At 53.4% G+C, this 19,469-nt stretch overlaps 1 protein-coding gene across 3 annotated transcripts in view; it reads right to left on the bottom strand.

Moving 5' to 3' along the window:
- LOC142486522 (uncharacterized) overlaps nt 1-18,382 on the bottom strand; it is a 26,835-nt gene extending 8,453 nt beyond the window's left edge. Inside the window, exons 1-6 of one of the 3 annotated variants that reach the window (XM_075585097.1) lie at nt 18,207-18,382; nt 16,718-16,885; nt 10,504-10,633; nt 7,341-10,264; nt 6,213-6,520; nt 263-359 (exon numbers count right to left, since the gene is read on the bottom strand). In XM_075585097.1, the coding sequence (XP_075441212.1) occupies nt 290-359; nt 6,213-6,520; nt 7,341-10,264; nt 10,504-10,633; nt 16,718-16,885; nt 18,207-18,263 (3,657 nt within the window). In that variant the 5' untranslated portion in view covers nt 18,264-18,382 and the 3' untranslated portion in view covers nt 263-289. Of the gene's footprint in view, nt 1-262; nt 360-6,212; nt 6,521-7,340; nt 10,265-10,503; nt 10,634-16,717; nt 16,886-18,206 lie in introns of those variants that run through there. The other 2 variants (XM_075585099.1, XM_075585098.1) reach the window with 2 other exon arrangements.
- Nucleotides 18,383-19,469: the final 1,087 nt, after the last annotated feature.

Below are 19,469 nucleotides of genomic sequence, written 5' to 3' on the forward strand. Positions count from 1 at the left end.
ATATACCGTATATCCCTCATATATCTGTCTATCTACCGTATATCCCTCATATATCTGTCTATCTATGTGTATATGTCTCTGTATCTATCTTTCCGTCTATCTACTGTATATTGTACATCTGACTTACAGACACATATGTCCAACCCCGATATATATATATATACCTATACAAGAAGAGTATTTAGTTTAGTGAAATATACAATCTTTATTATTACATACATACTGCGTAACCCCATCTCCCCCCCGCCCCCCCCCCCCCCCACCGGCTCTCCTTAGGGTATTAGATCCCTCACTGTTTGGGCTTCTTATTCAGACGAGCCTGCAGTTCCTGCATCATCTTGGGGTGCGGGATCCCAAATCTAGTGATAGAAAAGGAGGGACGGGGGTTAGTTATCCATGTAAAGCCCCCCCCCCCCCCCCCCCCGAGCAGGATTCCCCCTGATTACTGTTGCTGAGCCCTGGGGATCTCTTCAGCCCCCCGAGCAGGATTCCCCCTGATTACTGTCACTGAGCCCTGGGGATCTCTTCAGCCCCCCCGAGCAGGATTCCCCCTGATTACTGTCACTGAGCCCTGGGGATCTCTTCAGCCCCCCCGAGCAGGCTTCCCCCTGATTACTGTCGCTGAGCCCTGGGGATCTCTTCAGCCCCCCCGAGCAGGATTCCCCCTGATTACTGTTGCTGAGCCCTGGGGATCTCTTCAGCCCCCCGAGCAGGATTCCCCTGATTACTGTCGCTGAGCCCTGGAGATCTCTTCAGCCCCCCCGAGCAGGATTCCCCCTGATTACTGTCGCTGAGCCCTGGGGATCTCTTCAGCCCCCCCGAGCAGGATTCCCCCTGATTACTGTTGCTGAGCCCTGGGGATCTCTTCAGCCCCCCGAGCAGGATTCCCCCTGATTACTGTCGCTGAGCCCTGGGGATCTCTTCAGGACCCCGAGCAGGATTCCCCCTGATTACTGTCGCTGAGCCCTGGGGATCTCTTCAGGACCCCCGAGCAGGATTCCCCCTGATTACTGTCGCTGAGCCCTGGGGATCTATTCAGGACCCCCGAGCAGGATTCCCCTGATTACTGTCGCTGAGCCCTGGGGATCTCTTCAGGACCCCCGAACAGGATTCCCCCTGATTACTGTCGCTGAGCCCTGGGGATCTCTTCAGGATCCCCGCGTAGGATTCCCCCTGATTACTGTCACTGAGCCCTGGGGATCTCTTCAGCCCCCCGAGCAGGATTCCCCCTGATTACTGTCGCTGAGCCCTGGGGATCTCTTCAGGACCCCCGAGTAGGATTCCCCCTGATTACTGTCACTGAGCCCTGGGGATCTCTTCAGCCCCCCCGAGCAGGATTCCCCCTGATTACTGTCGCTGAGCCCTGGGGATCTCTTCAGCCCCCCCGAGCAGGATTCCCCCTGATTACTGTCGCTGAGCCCTGGGGATCTCTTCAGGGTCCAGGGAATTTGAACAACTCATCTCAAATTGGAGAAGTCTTCGTCCTTTATATCTCGGGAGGGGGGTGCACAGCTATCTCTCGCTGTGAATACGACATGCACAGCTATCTCTCAGTTTGAATACAACGTGGACAGCTATCTTTCTAGTTCCTTCATAAATAAGGTGTACAGTTATCTCCCTGGTCTCCTGATATAAGGAGCAGTATCCCCCTGGTCTCCTGATATAAGGAGCAGTATCCCCCTGGTCTCCTGATATAAGGAGCAGTATCCCCCTGGTCTCCTGATATAAGGAGCAGTATCCCCCTGGTCTCCTGATATAAGGAGCAGTATCCCCCTGGTCTCCTGATATAAGGAGCAGTATCCCCCTGGTCTCCTGATATAAGGAGCAGTATCCCCCTGGTCTCCTGATATAAGGAGCAGTATCCCCCTGGTCTCCTGATATAAGGAGCAGTATCCCCCTGGTCTCCTGATATAAGGAGCAGTATCCCCCTGGTCTCCTGATATAAGGAGCAGTATCCCCCTGGTCTCCTGATATAAGGAGCAGTATCCCCCTGGTCTCCTGATATAAGGAGCAGTATCCCCCTGGTCTCCTGATATAAGGAGCAGTATCCCCCTGGTCTCCTGATATAAGGAGCAGTATCCCCCTGGTCTCCTGATATAAGGTGCAGTATCCCCCTGGTCTCCTGATAGGCGCAAAGTTCATCTTTCCTGTCTCGCCTTCAATTACTTTCTGGGCAAGCTACCCGTCTATCTGAACAAGCTCCTCACCCCTACAACATGCAGCACTTCTCATCCGAGATCAGACTCCAAAAGACTGTTCATGGTCCCAAGGTTCAGCAAAGTATCCGGCCGTTCCTCCTTCTCTTACCGTGCACCCAAAACTGGAACAGTCTGCCGGAGACTCTCACATCCGCCACCAGTCTAAGTTCTTTCAAAACTAAAGCTGTCTCACATTTTAATCTGTAACTGTTACATACGCTCATAATATATATTATCTGTAACTGCGCACGCTATGTCTTGTATATAATGCATACCCTGTTCACCTATGTAACTGTATTTGTAACCATGTATTATTTGACATCTTAACTGTGCCCAGGACATACGTGAAAACGAGAGGTAACTCTCACTGTATTACTTCCTGGTAACACGTTTTATAAATCAACTAGCTGAGAGACCCGGCGTTGCCCGGGATGTAATGTTCCCGTTCCTCTCTCTCCTCCCCCCTCTCTCTGTTTGTCCCCCATTCACATCAATCCAGTCCCCCCCCTCCCTCCCTCCTTTACAGCTTCATGTAGCGTGTGTGCGTCAGTCACTGTGTGTTTGCTCGCGCGTCAGTGAGTCTGAGGCAGAAACACAAACACACACAGACTGACTGACGCACACACAGTCAGTGTGTGCCTCAGTCAGTGTGTGCGTGCGTCAGTCAGGCTTTGTGTGCGCGTCAGTCAGTGTGTGCGTGCGTGCGGCAGTCAGTCAGTGTGTGCGCGCGGGGCGTCAAAGGCAGGGGGGGGCGTCAAAGGCAGGGGGGGGCGTCAAAGGGAGGGGGGGGCGTCAAAGGGAGGGGGGGGGCGTCAAAGGGAGGGGGGGGGCGTCAAAGGGAGGGGGGGGGCGTCAAAGGGAGGGGGGGGGGCGTCAAAGGGAGGGGGGGGGGCGTCAAAGGGAGGGGGGGGGCGTCAAAGGGAGGGGGGGGCGTCAAAGGGAGGGGGGGGCGTCAAAGGGAGGGGGGGGGCGTCAAAGGGAGGGGGGGCGTCAAAGGGAGGGGGGGGCGTCAAAGGGAGGGGGGGGGCGTCAAAGGGAGGGGGGGGTGTCAAAGGGAGGGGGGGGCGTCAAAGGGAGGGGGGGGCGTCAAAGGGAGGGGGGGGGCGTCAAAGGGAGGGGGGGCGTCAAAGGGAGGGGGGGGGCGTCAAAGGGAGGGGGGGGGCGTCAAAGGGAGGGGGGGGGCGTCAAAGGGAGGGGGGGGGCATCAAAGGAGAGGGGGGGCGTCAAAGGGAGAGGGGGGGGCGTCAAAGGAGGGGGGGGGCGTCAAAGGGAGGGGGGGGGGCGTCAAAGGGAGGGGGGGGGGCGTCAAAGGGAGGGGGGGGGGCGTCAAAGGGAGGGGGGGGGCGTCAAAGGGAGGGGGGGGGGCGTCAAAGGGAGGGGGGGGGCGCCTCAAAGGCATGGATTCCTCCCCTGCATTTCCTGCAGTGGACAGGAGGGGGGGGGCAGTGGACAGGAGGGGGGGGGCAGTGGACAGGAGGGGGGGGGCAGTGGACAGGAGGGGGGGCAGTGGACAGGAGGGAGGGGCAGTGGACAGGAGGGGGGGGGGCAGTGGACAGGAGGGGGGGGGCAGTGGACAGGAGGGGGGGGGGCAGTGGACAGGAGGGGGGGGGCAGTGGACAGGAGGGGGGGGCAGTGGACAGGAGGGGGGGGGGCAGTGGACAGGAGGGGGGGGCAGTGGACAGGAGGGGGGGGCAGTGGACAGGAGGGGGGGGCAGTGGACAGGAGGGGGGGCAGTGGACAGGAGGGGGGGGCAGTGGACAGGAGGGGGGGGGGCAGTGGACAGGAGGGGGGGGCAGTGGACAGGAGGGGGGGGCAGTGGACAGGAGGGGGGGGGCAGTGGACAGGAGGGGGGGGGCAGTGGACAGGAGGGAGGGGGCAGTGGACAGGAGGGGGGGGGCAGTGGACAGGAGGGGGGGGCAGTGGACAGGAGGGGGGGCAGTGGACAGGAGGGGGGGCAGTGGACAGGAGGGGGGGGCAGTGGACAGGAGGGGGGGGCAGTGGACGGGAGGGGGGGCAGTGGACAGGAGGGGGGGCAGTGGACAGGAGGGGGGGGGCAGTGGACAGGAGGGGGGGCAGTGGACAGGAGGGGGGACAGGAGGGGGGACGCAGTGGACAGGAGGGGGGACGCAGTGGACAGGAGGGGGGGGCAGTGGACAGGAGGGGGGGGCAGTGGACAGGAGGGGGGGGCAGTGGATAGGAGGGGGGGGCAGTGGACAGTGACACACACACACACACACACACACACACACACACACACACACACACACACACACACACACACACCTCAGTTGATGCGCCCTTTCTCAGTTCCGTTTGGCACCGGAGGTGGGGAGCGACACCTACCTGTACTTCCGGGCGCCGCCACCGTCTGACTCGGCGCCGCGAGGGAGGAAGGGGGTCCGCCATCTTACGCGCCGCGTGGCAGCTGTGGGAAGCGAGGTGATTTGGAGCGGGGAGCGGGGAGAGGTGATTTGGAGCGGGGAGAGGTGATTTAGTAGGAGCGGGAGAGGTGATGCCGCTGGGGAGGGGGAAGAGGTGATGCCGCTGGGGAGGGGGTAGAGGTGATGCCGCTGGGGAGGGGGAAGAGTTGATGCCGCTGGGGAGGGGGAAGAGGTGATGCCGCTGGGGAGGGGGAAAAGGTGATTTGGAGAGGGGAGAGAGGTGTGTGTGTGTGTGTGTGTGTGTGTGTGTGTGTGTGTGTGTGTGTGTGTGTGTGTGTGTGTGTGTGTGTGTGTTTTATTTATTTTTTTGGACCTTTGGCCCGTCACTCCGCCTCAGGCCAATGAGAGGTGTGGGGGGCGGGCCAAGGGGGTGGTGTGAGTGTGTGAGGCCAATGAGAGGTGTGCGGGGGCGGGCGGGCCAAGGGACCAATGAGATTGCCGCTAGGGACACCGGACATCCAGCAGGCAGGCAGGCAGGCAGGCAGGCAGGCAGGCAAACATACAGTGCTTTCACTAATATAGTATAAGATAAATAAGGAGCAGTATCTCCGCTCCTCTCTTCCTATCAGATACACAGTTATATATCTGCAGACCGTATGTTCTCTCTGGTTAATACAGTACCTTAGCACCAATTACCCAGCACACCTCTCACTGCTAGTCACTATTACCCAGCATGCTTAGCACCAATTACCCAGCACACCTCTCACTGCTAGACACTATTACCAGCATGCTTAGCACCAATTACCCAGCACACCTCTGACTGCTAGTCACTATTACCCTGCATGCTTAGCACCTATTACCCAGCACACCTCTCACTGCTAGTCACTATTACCAGCATGCTTAGCACCAATTACCCAGCACACCTCTCACTGCTAGTCACTATTACCCAGCACACCTCTCACTGCTAGTCACTATTACCAGCATGCTTAGCACCAATTACCCAGCACACCTCTCACTGCTAGTCACTATTACCCAGCATGCTTAGCACCAATTACCCAGCACACCTCTCACTGCTAGTCACTATTACCAGCATGCTTAGCACCAATTACCCAGCACACCTCTGACTGCTAGTCACTATTACCCTGCATGCTTAGCACCTATTACCCAGCACACCTCTCACTGCTAGTCACTATTACCAGCATGCTTAGCACCAATTACCCAGCACACCTCTCACTGCTAGTCACTATTACCAGCATGCTTAGCACCAATTACGCAGCACACCTCTCACTGCTAGTCACTATTACCAGCATGCTTAGCACCAATTACCCAGCACACCTCTGACTGCTAGTCACTATTACCCAGCATGCTTAGCACCAATTACCCAGCACACCTCTCACTGCTAGTCACTATTACACTGCATGCTTAGCACCTATTACCCAGCACTCCTCTCACTGCTAGTCACTGTTACCCTGCATGCTTAGCACCGATTACCCAGCACCCCTCTGTGTGCTAGTCACTATTACCCTGCATGCTTAGCACTTATTACCCAGCACCCCTCTGAGTGCTAGTCACTATTACCCAGCATGCTTAGCACTGATTACCCAGCACCCCTCTGAGTGCTAGTCACTATTACCCAGCATGCTTTGGTATCCCCTTCTTTGGCTGCACAGCTGGTTCCTCCTTGGCCACTTTCTCATCCTTCTGCTCTTCTGCTGGATGTGGCATGGTATGAAGCAAGGCTGGCGCATCTACAGCAGGTGACACCATCTGTGGCGGGAGCAGCATGCCTGTTGGCCGGGGCCTGAACACTGGGGGTGGCTGCACGCTGGGCTCTGCCTCAGGAGGAGCCTGGCGCTGCCCCTGGCGCTTGCGTATGGAGGTTTTCCGACGTAGCAGAACTCGGCTCTTCTGCGCACTCAGGTCTAACGGGCTGTGGGAGAGCTGCGGGGGAACATAGGGAGGTAACCCGCCACCCTGCAAACCACTCAGAGCAAAACATCCCTCCGTATAACACTGGGGGGGTACTAATATCCCACTGTATAGGACAGCCTCAGATCTAAACATCCCCTCCGTATAACACTGGGGGGGTACTAATATGACACTGTATAGGACTGCCTCAGATCTAAACATCCCCTCCGTATAACACTAGGGGGGTACTAATATCCCACTGTATAGGACAGCCTCAGATCTAAATATCCCCTCCGTATAACACTAGGGGGGTACTAATATCCCACTGTATAGGACAGCCCCAGATCTAAACATCCCCTTTGTATAACACTAGGGGGGTACTAATATCCCACTGTATAGGACAGCCTCAGATCTAAACATCCCCTCCGTATAACACTAGGGGGTACTAATATCCCACTGTATAGGACAGCCTCAGATCTAAACATCCCCTCCGTATAACACTAGGGGGTTGTTAGTGCCCCTCTGTATAAGGCATCCTTAGAGTTGGAAATACCCTCCATATAACACTGGGGATTAGTAAGGTCCCTCTGTATAGAACAGCCTTAGAATTGGACATTACCTCAATATAACACCGAGGGATTAATAATGTCCCTCTGTATAAAAGAGCCTCACACAGGGGGATTGAAAAAGTTCCTCTTTTTTAAACGACTTCAGATCAGGACATTCCCTCCATATAACACTATAGGACTGATAATGTCCCTCTGTATATGGCACTCTCAGATTTGTATAAGAGGAAGGTGCCTCTAACTCTACTAACATATCTATAGTGGATTAAAAAGTGTCAGAATCTCACCAAACTGTTACCTACATCAGCCTCTTCCTCTAGCGGCTTTGGTTCCTCATCCACCTCTGTATGCACCTGATCCCTGATCAATATTTTGGGACCCACCAGAGATCCTTTCTGATCTGAAAGGGATTGTACGTTTTCTAAATTCCCTTCCTCCTGTTGTATGAGCGATGATTCACTTTCATGTTGATCTGTCATTAAGGACACGTCTTCCTCTCCACAGGACGGCTTCAGCAGATCGTTTTCGGTCTCAGATTTTTCTTCTTTCTCAGAGTGATCTGCCTGGGTCAGAGATTTGAGTTCTGATGCTTCATTGTCTTCTGATCCAGAATGATCTGCTGTGATCATTTCAGTCTCTGTGGAGACACCGATTTTACCCCTGGTCACATTAATTCCTTCTCCTGGTGTTGCAATAGATCCTATTTCTGAGAGATCTATTTGCTTGATAGTTTCCTTGGCTGCTTCCACTTGGTCATCTGGTGTATTAACCGATCCTTGTGAGAGATCCGTCGCCATGAGAGTTTTCCCAGCTTGTATTGGGTCTTCTGATGTGATAGACACAAATTCTGAGAAGAGATCTATTTCCGTTTCTATATCATCTGTTTTTATCTGATATTCCTCATACCTTACTGTGGGGTCTAATTCTCCCAGATCTATCTCTTCTTCCTTAGTCAAATGATCTTTTGTTGGAGATCCCCTGTCGCTTATGGGATCTGATTCATTTACATGTCCCTCTTCTTTTATTTCCTTTGGCGACTGATATGACTCCGGCAGGGAGAGCACTTCTTCATCTGTGTAGGGGTAAGAAATCAGGGATTCTTGTAGATTCACAAGGGACCTATCTGTCATTAAGGACACGTCTTCCTCTCCACAGGACGACTTTAGCAGATCGTTTTCCATCTCAGATCTTTCTTCTTTCTCAGAGTGATCTGCTTGGGTCAGAGATTTGAGTTCTGATGCTTCATTGTCTTCTGATCCAGAATGATGTGTTGTGATCATTTCAGTCTCTGTTGAGACACAGATTTTACCCATAGTCACATTAATTCCTTCTCCTGTTGTTGCAATAGATCCTATTTCTGAGAGATCTATTTGCTTGATAGTTTCCTTGGCTGCTTCCACTTGGTCATCTGGTGTATTAACCGATCCTTGTGAGAGATCCGTTGCCATGAGAGTTTTCCCAGCTTGTATTGGGTCTTCTGATGTGATAGACACAAATTCTGAGAAGAGATCTATTTCCTTTTCTATATCATCTGTTTTTATCTGATATTCCTCATACCTTACTGTGGGGTCTAATTCTCCCAGATCTATCTCTTCTTCCTTAGTCAAATGATCTTTTGATGGAGATCCACTGTTGCTTATGGGATCTGATTCTTTGACATGTCCCTCTTCTTTCCTTTCCTTTGGCGACTGATATGACTCCGGCAGGGAGAGCACTTCTCCATCTGTGTAGGTGGAAGAAATCAGGGATTCTTGTGGATTCACAAGTGACGTATCTGTGGTTCGGGCTCCCCCATCGCGTTCTAGAGCCTGACTGGCTAATATCACCGATTCATTTGCAGACGTGAGCGCTGTCTTATTCACAAGCCCTTCTGCACCAAGCCAGGGATCTATTCTCGTCTGAGATTCATTAACATGACAATAACTAGGATCACTCTGTTGATCGTTTCCATTGTTATTTTCATAATCTGTGAGATCTGTTTCTCTCGGAGATCCCCACGCCTCCAATGCTTTTTCTTCTTCATCCGTTCCGCTATGGGCTTCCTCAGCCTCCAGCACCAGATCCCCCTCTTCCTCTCCTGCCGAGTGATCTTCCTTTTCCAAAGATCTGCTTTCTTCTGTTTGATTTAACTCACTCAAATAGTCGTGCCCCGTTGGTGACTGAACAGGCACCCTCAGAGATCTTTCCTCCTCTTCCTCTGTAGAAGAGCAAGTAATGAGCGATCTGCTGGGATGCGCAATGGATTCCTTTGCTGGCTCTAAATCCTCCCTGTCCTTAAGTGACACAGACCCACTTAATGCTGATTGGTTTACATCTCCCAAAAAATCCTCTGCAGCGTCTGTAGGATCTATTACTGTCTGAGATTCCTCGGGGTCATTACGGTTATCATCCTCACAATCACGGAAGTGATTTCGTTCCCTTGCTGGTCTTTCCTCTTCCTGATCAGTTTTTCCTAATTCTCTTTCTAATGACCCGCTCACTACTGACAGATCTTTTTCTCTCTGGTAATCGTCCCCCTCCTCGTGTTTGGTACCTCCTTCCTGATCCCAGGGAGATCTCTCTGGCACCCGAACAAGGCAGAAAGGTGTCCTGCACGCCTCTTTCTCCTCTTGCATCGGGTCAACCTGCAGCATCTCATCCAGATCCTCCTCCCCATGATCAGCAGGATCGAAGTCTGGATCACGCAATGGTTTATCCACTTTGTCACTGGGTGCAGGGTCAGAACCCAGTCTGGCCAGAACCCAATCTTGCTTATCATCTTCCTCCGTCCTTGTAGTTGATTGAACTTCTTTCTCACTTGTTTCTATATCCAAAGGCTGTGGTCTCCGATCGGTTTTTGGATGGGTCTCTCCTGTTTGTGTGGTGGCTGCCAGATCACCCATTGGACTGTCCTTCTCCTCTGGCTGTTCACACTCCACATTGACCACCTCCTCTTGGTTATATTTTAGGCAATGCAGATTACTTACTGGAAAACCCATGCTTTCTAGTAATCCAGCGTTTAGATAACTTATCTGAGGCTGATTTTCAGAGAATGATATCTCGATATCGCCCTCATCCTGTGTTCTATGTTCCACATCCCTCAGCTGCCACTTTCCTTTCTCTAGTATGACAAATTCTGGATTAGCCCGCTGTTTTTCTTCATTGTCATGCGTGTGATACTCCAGATCCCTTCTTGCCCACGCTGTATCCTGTTTCCGAAGTGTTGTGATCTCTGTAACACAGAACAAAGTAGAATAATTATTTACCCCAAGCGAGCTTTTGCTGATCATCAATAAGACACGGTCAGTGCAGCCACCTCTGATGTGGAAAACCAATGCAAAGGTCAACCATTGGCAAATTTAGGACTAGAAGTGGATACTGGAATAATTCTGCCCAAGGCTGAACAGGGACATCAATAAAGGCAGAAGTTAATGTTCAACATATATGCCAGCAGCAAAGTGCAGTGTCTACCTGTTTGACCTATGTTTGGTTTTTCAGGGTCACTGACTGGTGGAGTCTCCTCATTTTCCAGTCTATGTGCTGTGCCCACCTCAAGGTTATGATCGAATGGGTCTTCTGGAGGAGTCATGTTTCCAGACACCTGGAACCAGAAGAGCACGGCATCACATCAACAAAGTAAACGAGGGGAAGCATATTACAGAGTAAGAGACATGTTAGAACAAGAGGTCCTCCGCTGAAGCTGGAGGGTGGGAGGCTCAGGGAAAGCCTTTCTTCACAGTAGGGCTGGTAGCTTCATGAGCAGCATCTCAGCAGCAGTGGTGGAGGCTGACCTATATTAGTTACATAGTTGATGAGGTTGAAAACAGACGTGTGTCCATCAAGTTCAACCTATGCCAAATTTAGACAACAGATACTTTATCCTATATATATACTTACTTATTGATCCAGAGGAAGGCAAACAAAAAACCCAGTGACTTATCATCCAGTGATATCTCATAAGGGGAAAAATAGGCTAATGCAGCAAAGGGAATAACAACTGTTTGGGGTGGACACAAGGGCACCATATATACAATACATGGTATCTGTTTCACCTAATATGGGAAGAAAGGAGTGGTCCACTAGTAATGAAACCATCTTTGAAGCCAGTTTGTAAAGCAGGGACAGATCCCAAGGACCTTGGACAAGCCTCTAAGCATTAGCAATTGCATTCTTCTTCTTTGTCTATATCACATAGTGTTAAACATCTGGATGATCAAATCATTTCCCATTGTCTTTCATCACGTTTCCGCCAGCCTTGCCACATAACTCCACGCTGATGATTCTCCACCCACGGGCCCCAAACTTCTCCCCAAACCATTCGTAAAATATTTAGGATAATATTATGATACGTCCGTCAGTTATAGCATGAATAAAATACATGAACATTAGCCTCTCTGCTGGCAGAGGGGCATTGCATTGTGGGTCCCCCTGGGAGCGAAGGGGTTCAAGGTGCACCTCCAACTTTTGAGATACACATTCCAAATTAATAAATGGCCAAATCCAAGAACCGCCCTAAAGTGCTCCCCAAAAAACAATCGTAAAATCTTCCGACTAGTTTTAAGGGTTGGGCGCTCTAGAGACACTGTTGTTGCTGTTTCCTCTCCCAGAATCCTCTGCTTATATCAGTCTCACTGTTTATTGGCTGTCTCTGAGCTAGGTGAGGGCAGTGACATCATAAGACTGGAATGAAATCTACACCTGGCTCTTTCTACCATGCTGTTCTATTCCGAGCAATTAGGGACCTTTTACCTCTAGGACATCTCCGTGGGAGTTTAGAAATGGGATGGAAGTAATGGGGATTGCCTGTTATTAATAATAATATTGGTGTTTATATGACACTCACTGCGATCATCAATGTGATTGAACTGTGCTGTGGTGTTTTATGTATCACTGCTTTTGTTAGACTTTGGACGGTGGAAACCCCATAACAGAGACTGAGTATGACTTGGGGTGCTGCATTCTGGCATAAAGGGGGTTACTGCTCAGTATGAGGATAGACCATGGGTGGCCCACTCCAGTCCTCAAGAGCTACCAACAGGTCTGGTTTTAAGGATATCCCTGCTTCAGCACAGGTGACTCAATCATAATGTTTTTTGTTTCTGCACAAGTACTGGCGCCTGAGTCTATGTCTGGATCAGGGAGCTTGCACTCATCGCGGTGCTATTTATCCTAAATATGCTATGCTATTAACAACCTCTACCTGAGAACCGTTTTCTGGCCAGGCTCTACTTCCTGCAGCTTTTTATGTACACACTTAAAATGCACCTACTTTTTTATTTATACGGACGACAGGGGTACGCTGCTGCACTCAATGTCTGTTAGGCTGCGATCGTACAGAAAAACGCCCGTGGGGTCACCCGTAGCAAGCGGGGAGACAGCTGAATTTGGTATAGCCACTTACCACGTACTGTATGTAGGAAACGTGTTTTTTGCACCGCACAGTGTCGCTACGACCAACACCACGGGCGTTTTCCTGTATAATCGCAGCCTTATAATATTGGGTGTTAGGGAGGGGTGCAACGTAGGGAGCATTGAAGCATACACATGAAAGGAACAGAACCCTGTAATAAGCACTGCGAGGGTTCCTGGGTTTCTCGGGTTCCTGGGTTTCTCGGGTTCCTGGGTTTCTCGGGTTCCTGGGTTTCTCGGGTTCCTGGGTTTCTCGGGTTCCTGGGTTTCTCGGGTTTCTTGGGTTCCTGGGTTTCTGATAAGGTTTCTGTTCTATTCATGTGTATTGTTTTTTATTTACAGACAGGGATTCCCTTTAAAGCTGCACTTCAAGCTGTCATTGTGTGCGGGGCACGCGCATTGTAAGTGAAACATCTTTGTCTTTGGTCACTACTTTGTCACAGATGTTGTATTTGTGATGAGATATTTTTAATTAAAATTCAAAACAGAATGTCGGTGTCAAAACACAAAGACGTGTGAGTTATAACGCGCGTGCTCGGCACACACCTCTGTTTGAGCTATTTGCACTTATATAATTATACTAACAGTCTCTGTGTGCGTGTGCGCGTGCGTCTCTGTGTGCGCGTGCGTCTCTGTGTGCGCGTGCGTCTCCTTGTGCGTGTGATTGTGCGTCTGTGTGTGTGTCTCTATGTGCGCGTGCGTGTCTGTGTGTGTGTCTCTGTGTGCGCGTGCGTCTCTGTGTGTGTGTCTCTGTGTGCGTGTACGCTTGCGTGTCTGTGTGTGTGTCTCTGTGTGCGTGTGCGCTTGCGTGTCTGTGTGTGTGTCTGTGTGCGCGTGCGTCTCTGTGTGCGTGTGCGCGTGCGTCTCTGTGTGTGTGTGCGCGTGCGTCTCTGTGTGTGCGTCTCTGTGTGTGTGTCTCTGTGTGCGTGTACGCTTGCGTGTCTGTGTGTGTGTCTCTGTGTGCGTGTGCGCTTGCGTGTCTGTGTGTTTGTCTGTGTGCGCGTGCGTCTCTGTGTGCGTGTGCGCGTGCGTCTCTGTGTGCGTGTGCGCGTGCGTCTCTGTGTGCGCGTGCGTCTCTGTGTGCATGTGCGCGTGTGTCTCTGTGTGTGTGTGCGCGTGCGTCTCTGTGTGTGTGTGCGCGTGCGTCTCTGTGTGTGTGCGCGTGCGTCTCTGTGTGTGTGTTACTGTGTGCGTGTGCGCGTGTGTCTCTGTGTGCGCGTGCGTGTCTGTGTGTGTGTCTCTGTGTGCGTGTGCGCGTGCGTCTGTGTGCGCGTGCGTCTCTGTGTGCGTGTGCGCGTGCGTCTCTGTGTGCGCGTGCGTCTCTGTGTGTGTGTCTCTGTGTGCGTGTGCGCGTGTGCGTCTCTGTGTGCGTGTGCGTCTCTGTGTGCGTGTGCGTGTGCGTCTCTGTGTGTGTGTGTGTGTCTCTGTGCGTGTGAGCATGCGTCTCTGTGTGTGTGTCTCTGTGTGTGTGTGAGCGTGCGTGTCTGTGTGTGTCTCTGTGTGCGCGTGCGTCTCTGTGTGCGCGTGCGTCTCTGTGTGTGTGTCTCTGTGTGCGTGTGCGTGTGCGTCTCTGTGTGCGTGTGCGTCTCTGTGTGTGTGTGCGTCTCTGTGTGCGTGTGCGTGTGCGTCTCTGTGTGTGTGTCTCTGTGCGTGTGAGCGTGCGTCTCTGTGTGTGTGTCTCTGTGTGCGTGTGAGCGTGCGTGTCTGTGTGTGTGTCTCTGTGTGTGCGTGTGTCTCTGTGTGTGTGTCTCTGTGTGCGCGTGCGTCTCTGTGTGTGTGCGCGCGTGCGTCTCTGTGTGTGCGTGCGTCTCTGTGTGCGCGCGCGTCTCTGTGCGCGCGCGTCTCTGTGTGCGCGTGCGTCTGTGTGCGCGTGCGTCTCTGAGTGCGCGTGCGTCTCTGTGTGTGCGTCTCTGTGTGCGTGTGAGCGTGCGTCTCTGTGTGTGTGTTTCTGTGTGCGTGTGCGCATGCGTGTCTGTGTGTGTGTCTCTGTGTGTGCGTGCGTCTCTGTGTGCGTGTGAGCGTGCGTCTCTGTGTGTGTGTCTCTGTGTGCGTGTGCGCGAGCGTGTCTGTGTGTGTGTCTCTGTGTGTGCGTGTGTCTCTGTGTGCGCGTGCGTCTCTGTGTGCGTGTCTCTGTGTGCGTATGCGCGTGCGTCTCTCTGTGTGTGTCTCTGTGTGCGTGTGCGCGTGCATCTCTGTGTGTGTGTCTCTGTGTGCGCGTGTGTCTCTGTGTGTGTGTGTCTGTGTGCGCGTGTGCGTGTGCGTCTCTGTGTGTGCGTCTCTGTGTGTGTGTCTCTGTGTGCGCGTGCGTCTGTGTGTGTCTCTGTGTGCGCGTGCGTCTCTGTGTGTGTGTCTCTGTGTGCGTGTGCGTCTCTGTGTGTGTGTCTCTGTGTGCACGTGCGTCTGTGTGTGTGTCTCTGTGTGCGTGTGCGTCTCTGTGTGTGTGTCGCTGTGTGTGTGTCTCTGTGTGCGTATGCGCGTGCGTCTCTGTGTGCGCGTCTCTGTGTGCGCGTGCGTCTCTGTGTGTGTGTCTCTGTGTGCGCGTGCGTCTCTGTGTGTGTCTCTGTGTGCGCGTGCGTCTCTGTGTGTGTGTCTCTGTGTGTGTGTCTCTGTGTGCGCGTGCGTCTCTGTGTGTGTGTCTCTGTGTGCGCGTGTGCGTGCGTCTGTGTGTGTGTCTCTGTGCGCGTGTGCGTGCGTCTCTGTGTGTGTGTCTCTGTGTGCGCGTGCGTCTCTGTGTGTGTGTCTGTGTGCGCGTGTGCGTGCGTCTCTGTGTGTGTGTCTGTGTGTGTGTGCGCGTGCGTCTCTGTGTGTGTGTCTCTGTGTGCGCGTGCGTCTCTGTGTGTGTGTCTCTGTGTGCGCGTGCGTCTGTGTGTGTGTCGCTGTGTGTGTGTCTCTGTGTGCGTATGCGCGTGCGTCTCTGTGTGCGCGTGCGTCTCTGTGTGTGTGTCTCTGTGTGCGCGTGCGTCTCTGTGTGTGTGTCTCTGTGTGCGCGTGCGTCTCTGTGTGTGTGTCTCTGTGTGTGTGTCTCTGTGTGCGCGTGCGTCTCTGTGTGTGCGTCTCTGTGTGCGCGTGCGTCTCTGTGTGTTTGTCTCTGTGTGCGCGTGCGTCTCTGTGTGCGCGTGCGTCTCTGTGCGCGTGTGCGTGCGTCTCTGTGTGTGTGTCTCTGTGTGCGCGTGCGTCTCTGTGTGTGTGTGCCCGTGCGTCTCTGTGTGTGTGTCTCTGTGTGCGCGTGCGTCTCTGTGTGTGTGTCTCTGTGTGCGTGTGCGTCTCTGTGTGTGTGTCTCTGTGTGCGCGTGCGTCTCTGTGTGTGTGTCTCTGTGTGTGTGTCTCTGTGTGCGTGTGCGCGTGCGTCTCTGTGGGTGTGTCTCTGTGTGCGCGTGCGTCTCTGTGTGTGTCTCTGTGCGCGTGCGTCTCTGTGTGTTTGTCTCTGTGTGTGCGTGCGTGTCTGTGTGTGTGTCTCTGTGCGCGTGTGCGCGTGCGTCTCTGCGTGTGCGTCTCTGTGTGCGTGTGCGCGTGCGTCTCTGTGTGTGTGTCTCTGTGTGCGTGTGCGTCTCTGTGTGTGTGTCTCTGTGTGCGTGTGCGTCTCTGTGTGTGTGTCTCTGTGTGCGCGTGTGCGTGCGTCTCTGTGTGTGTCTCTGTGTGCGCGTGTGCGTGCGTCTCTGTGTGTGTGTCTCTGTGTGCGCGTGTGCGTGCGTCTCTGTGTGTGTGTCTCTGTGTGCGCGTGTGCGTGCATCTCTGTGTGTGTCTCTGTGTGCGCGTGTGCGTGCGTCTCTGTGTGTGTGTCTCTGTGTGCGCGTGCGTGTGCGTCTCTGTGTGTCTCTGTGTGCGCGTGTGCGTGCGTCTCTGTGTGTGTCTCTGTGTGCGCGTGTGCGTGCGTCTCTGTGTGTGTGTGTCTGTGTGCGCATGTGCGTGCGTCTCTGTGTGTGTCTCTGTGTGCGCGTGTGCGTGTATTTTCTCATAGTACAGAACGGATTTATTACAAGACACACACCTGTAGGATATTGCTTGAACATAAGAAGTCTCTCTGCCTGTCTGATTGTACAAAGTTTTCTGCCGTACATGCTGACCCCAGCTTACCCACCCGCTGACCCACCCGCTGACCCCAGCTTACCCACTCGCTGACCCACCCGCTGACCCACCCGCTGACCCACCCGCTGACCCACCCGCTGACCCACCCGCTGACCCCAGCTTACCCACCCGCTGACCCCAGCTTACACACCCCTGACCCACCCGCTGACCCACCCGCTGACCCACCCGCTGACCCACCCGCTGACCCTACCTGTGTGCCGCCGGTCCCTGCGCGTCCACAGGAAGGTGGGGGGCTGTCTGAGATGTGTCTGGGCTCAGGTAGAGCCATGCTAGGATCTCCAGTACTCCTAGCGTTGGAGGAGCGAGGGGGGTCCGTGGGGGAGGCGAAGATCTGGGAGGTAACGGTACTCAGGTACTCCTGTGACATGGGACAAGGAGGAGTGAGTATGACAGATATACTGTAACGGCTTTAACCCTGCAAAAGTCTCTGCTATTCCTACGCACATACACACCTCTGCAATTGCTGTGCACATATAATACTCTGCTATTCCTGCGCACATACATGCCACTTCTATTCCTGCGCACATACATACCTCTCTCACTGCGTCCCTGCTATTCCTGCACTGACCTCTCTCACTGCGTCCCTGCTATTCCTGCACTGACCTCTCTCACTGCGTCTCTGCTATTCCTGCACTGACCTCTCTCACTGCGTCTCTGCTATTCCTGCACTGACCTCTCACTGCGTCCCTGCTATTCCTGCACTGACCTCTCTCACTGCGTCCCTGCTATTCCTGCACTGACCTCTCACTGCGTCTCTGCTATTCCTGCACTGACCTCTCTCACTGTGTCTCTGCTATTCCTGCACTGACCTCTCTCACTGCGTCCCTGCTATTCCTGCACTGACCTCTCTCACTGCGTCTCTGCTATTCCTGCACTGACCTCTCTCACTGTGTCTCTGCTATTCCTGCACTGACCTCTCTCACTGCGTCTCTGCTATTCCTGCACTGACCTCTCTCACTGTGTCTCTGCTATTCCTGCAATGACCTCTCTCACTGCGTCTCTGCTATTCCTGCACTGACCTCTCTCACTGTGTCTCTGCTATTCCTGCACTGACCTCTCTCACTGCGTCTCTGCTATTCCTGCACTGACCTCTCTCACTGTGTCTCTGCTATTCCTGCAATGACCTCTCTCACTGCGTCTCTGCTATTCCTGCAGTGACCTCTCTCACTGCGTCTCTGCTATTCCTGCACTGACCTCTCACTGCGTCCCTGCTATTCCTGCACTGACCTCTCTCACTGTGTCTCTGCTATTCCTGCAGTGACCGCTCTCACTGCGTCTCTGCTATTCCTGCAGTGACCGCTCTCACTGCGTCTCTGCTATTCCTGCACTGACCACTCTTACTACGTCTCTGCTATTCCTGCACTGACCTCTCTCACTGCGTCTCTGTTATACCATACACGCACATCAATGCACTCTAACCCAGTCATGTCCTGCAACCCTCCCTGCTATTCCTGCACTGACCTCTCTGCTATTACACAGTCTGATCCAACACAAAGCTCTCGCTACATCCCAGTACCTCTGCTATTCAGATCTGTCACTGTTCCTCTGCGGACCCTGCACTCACACAGCTCGCTCACTGCACCTCAGTCCCCCCCTGTAGCGCGCGCTCTGCTATTCCCAGACCCCCTCATAAAGAAGAATGTACATTCTATCTCCCACTTATCCTGGAACAGTCTCACCAGAGCACTCTGCACCGCCTGGAACACCCGCGGGAGGTGTCTCTGCAGCAACTCCATGGCGCTCTCAGATAAACGGAATCTCTATATGTCTCTTCTTCTGTGGAAGTGTCTCTCTGCATCTGTGTGAGTGTCTCTGCTTCTGTGCGAGTGTCTCTGCTTCTGTGCGAGTGTCTCTGCTTCTGTGCGAGTGTCTCTGCTTCTGTGCGAGTGTCTCTGCTTCTGTGCGAGTGTCTCTGCTTCTGTGCGAGTGTCTCTGCTTCTGTGCGAGTGTCTCTGCTTCTGTGCGAGTGTCTCTGCTTCTGTGCGAGTGTCTCTGCTTCTGTGCGAGTGTCTCTGCTTCTGTGCGAGTGTCTCTGCTTCTGTGCGAGTGTCTCTGCTTCTGTGTGAGTGTCTCTGCTTCTTTGCGAGTGTCTCTCTGCTTCTGTGCGAGTGTCTCTGCTTCTGTGCGAGTGTCTCTGCTTCTGTGCGAGTGTCTCTGCTTCTGTGCGAGTGTCTCTGCTTCTGTGCGAGTGTTTCTGCTTCTGTGCGAGTGTCTCTGCTTCTGTGCGAGTGTCTCTGCTTCTGTGCGAGTGTCTCTGCTTCTGTGCGAGTGTCTCTGCTTCTGTGCGAGTGTCTCTGCTTCTGTGCGAGTGTCTCTGCTTCTGTGCGAGTGTCTCTGCTTCTGTGCGAGTGTCTCTGCTTCTGTGCGAGTGTCTCTGCTTCTGTGCGAGTGTCTCTGCTTCTGTGCGAGTGTCTCTGCTTCTGTGCGAGTGTCTCTGCTTCTGTGCGAGTGTCTCTCTGCTTCTGTGCGAGTGTCTCTGCTTCTGTGCGAGTGTCTCTGCTTCTGTGCGAGTGTCTCTGCTTCTGTGCGAGTGTCTCTGCTTCTGTGCGAGTGTCTCTCTGCTTCTGTGTGAGTGTCTTTGCTTCTGTGCGAGTGTCTCTGCTTCTGTGCGAGTGTCTCTCTGCTTCTGTGCGAGTGTCTCTCTGCTTCTGTGCGAGTGTCTCTGCTTCTGTGCGAGTGTCTCTGCTTCTGTGCGAGTGTCTCTGCTTCTGTGCGAGTGTCTCTGCTTCTGTGCGAGTGTCTCTCTGCTTCTGTGCGAGTGTCTCTCTGTTTCTGTGCGAGTGTCTCTCTGTTTCTGTGCGAGTGTCTCTCTGCTTCTGTGCGAGTGTCTCTCTGCTTCTGTGCGAGTGTCTCTCTGCTTCTGTGCGAGTGTCTCTGCTTCTGTGCGAGTGTCTCTGCTTCTGTGCGAGTGTCTCTCTGCTTCTGTGCGAGTGTCTCTGCTT

The sequence above is a fragment of the Ascaphus truei genome, unplaced genomic scaffold, assembly GCF_040206685.1.
Source record: "Ascaphus truei isolate aAscTru1 unplaced genomic scaffold, aAscTru1.hap1 HAP1_SCAFFOLD_929, whole genome shotgun sequence".
NCBI classification, from domain to species: domain Eukaryota; kingdom Metazoa; phylum Chordata; class Amphibia; order Anura; family Ascaphidae; genus Ascaphus; species Ascaphus truei.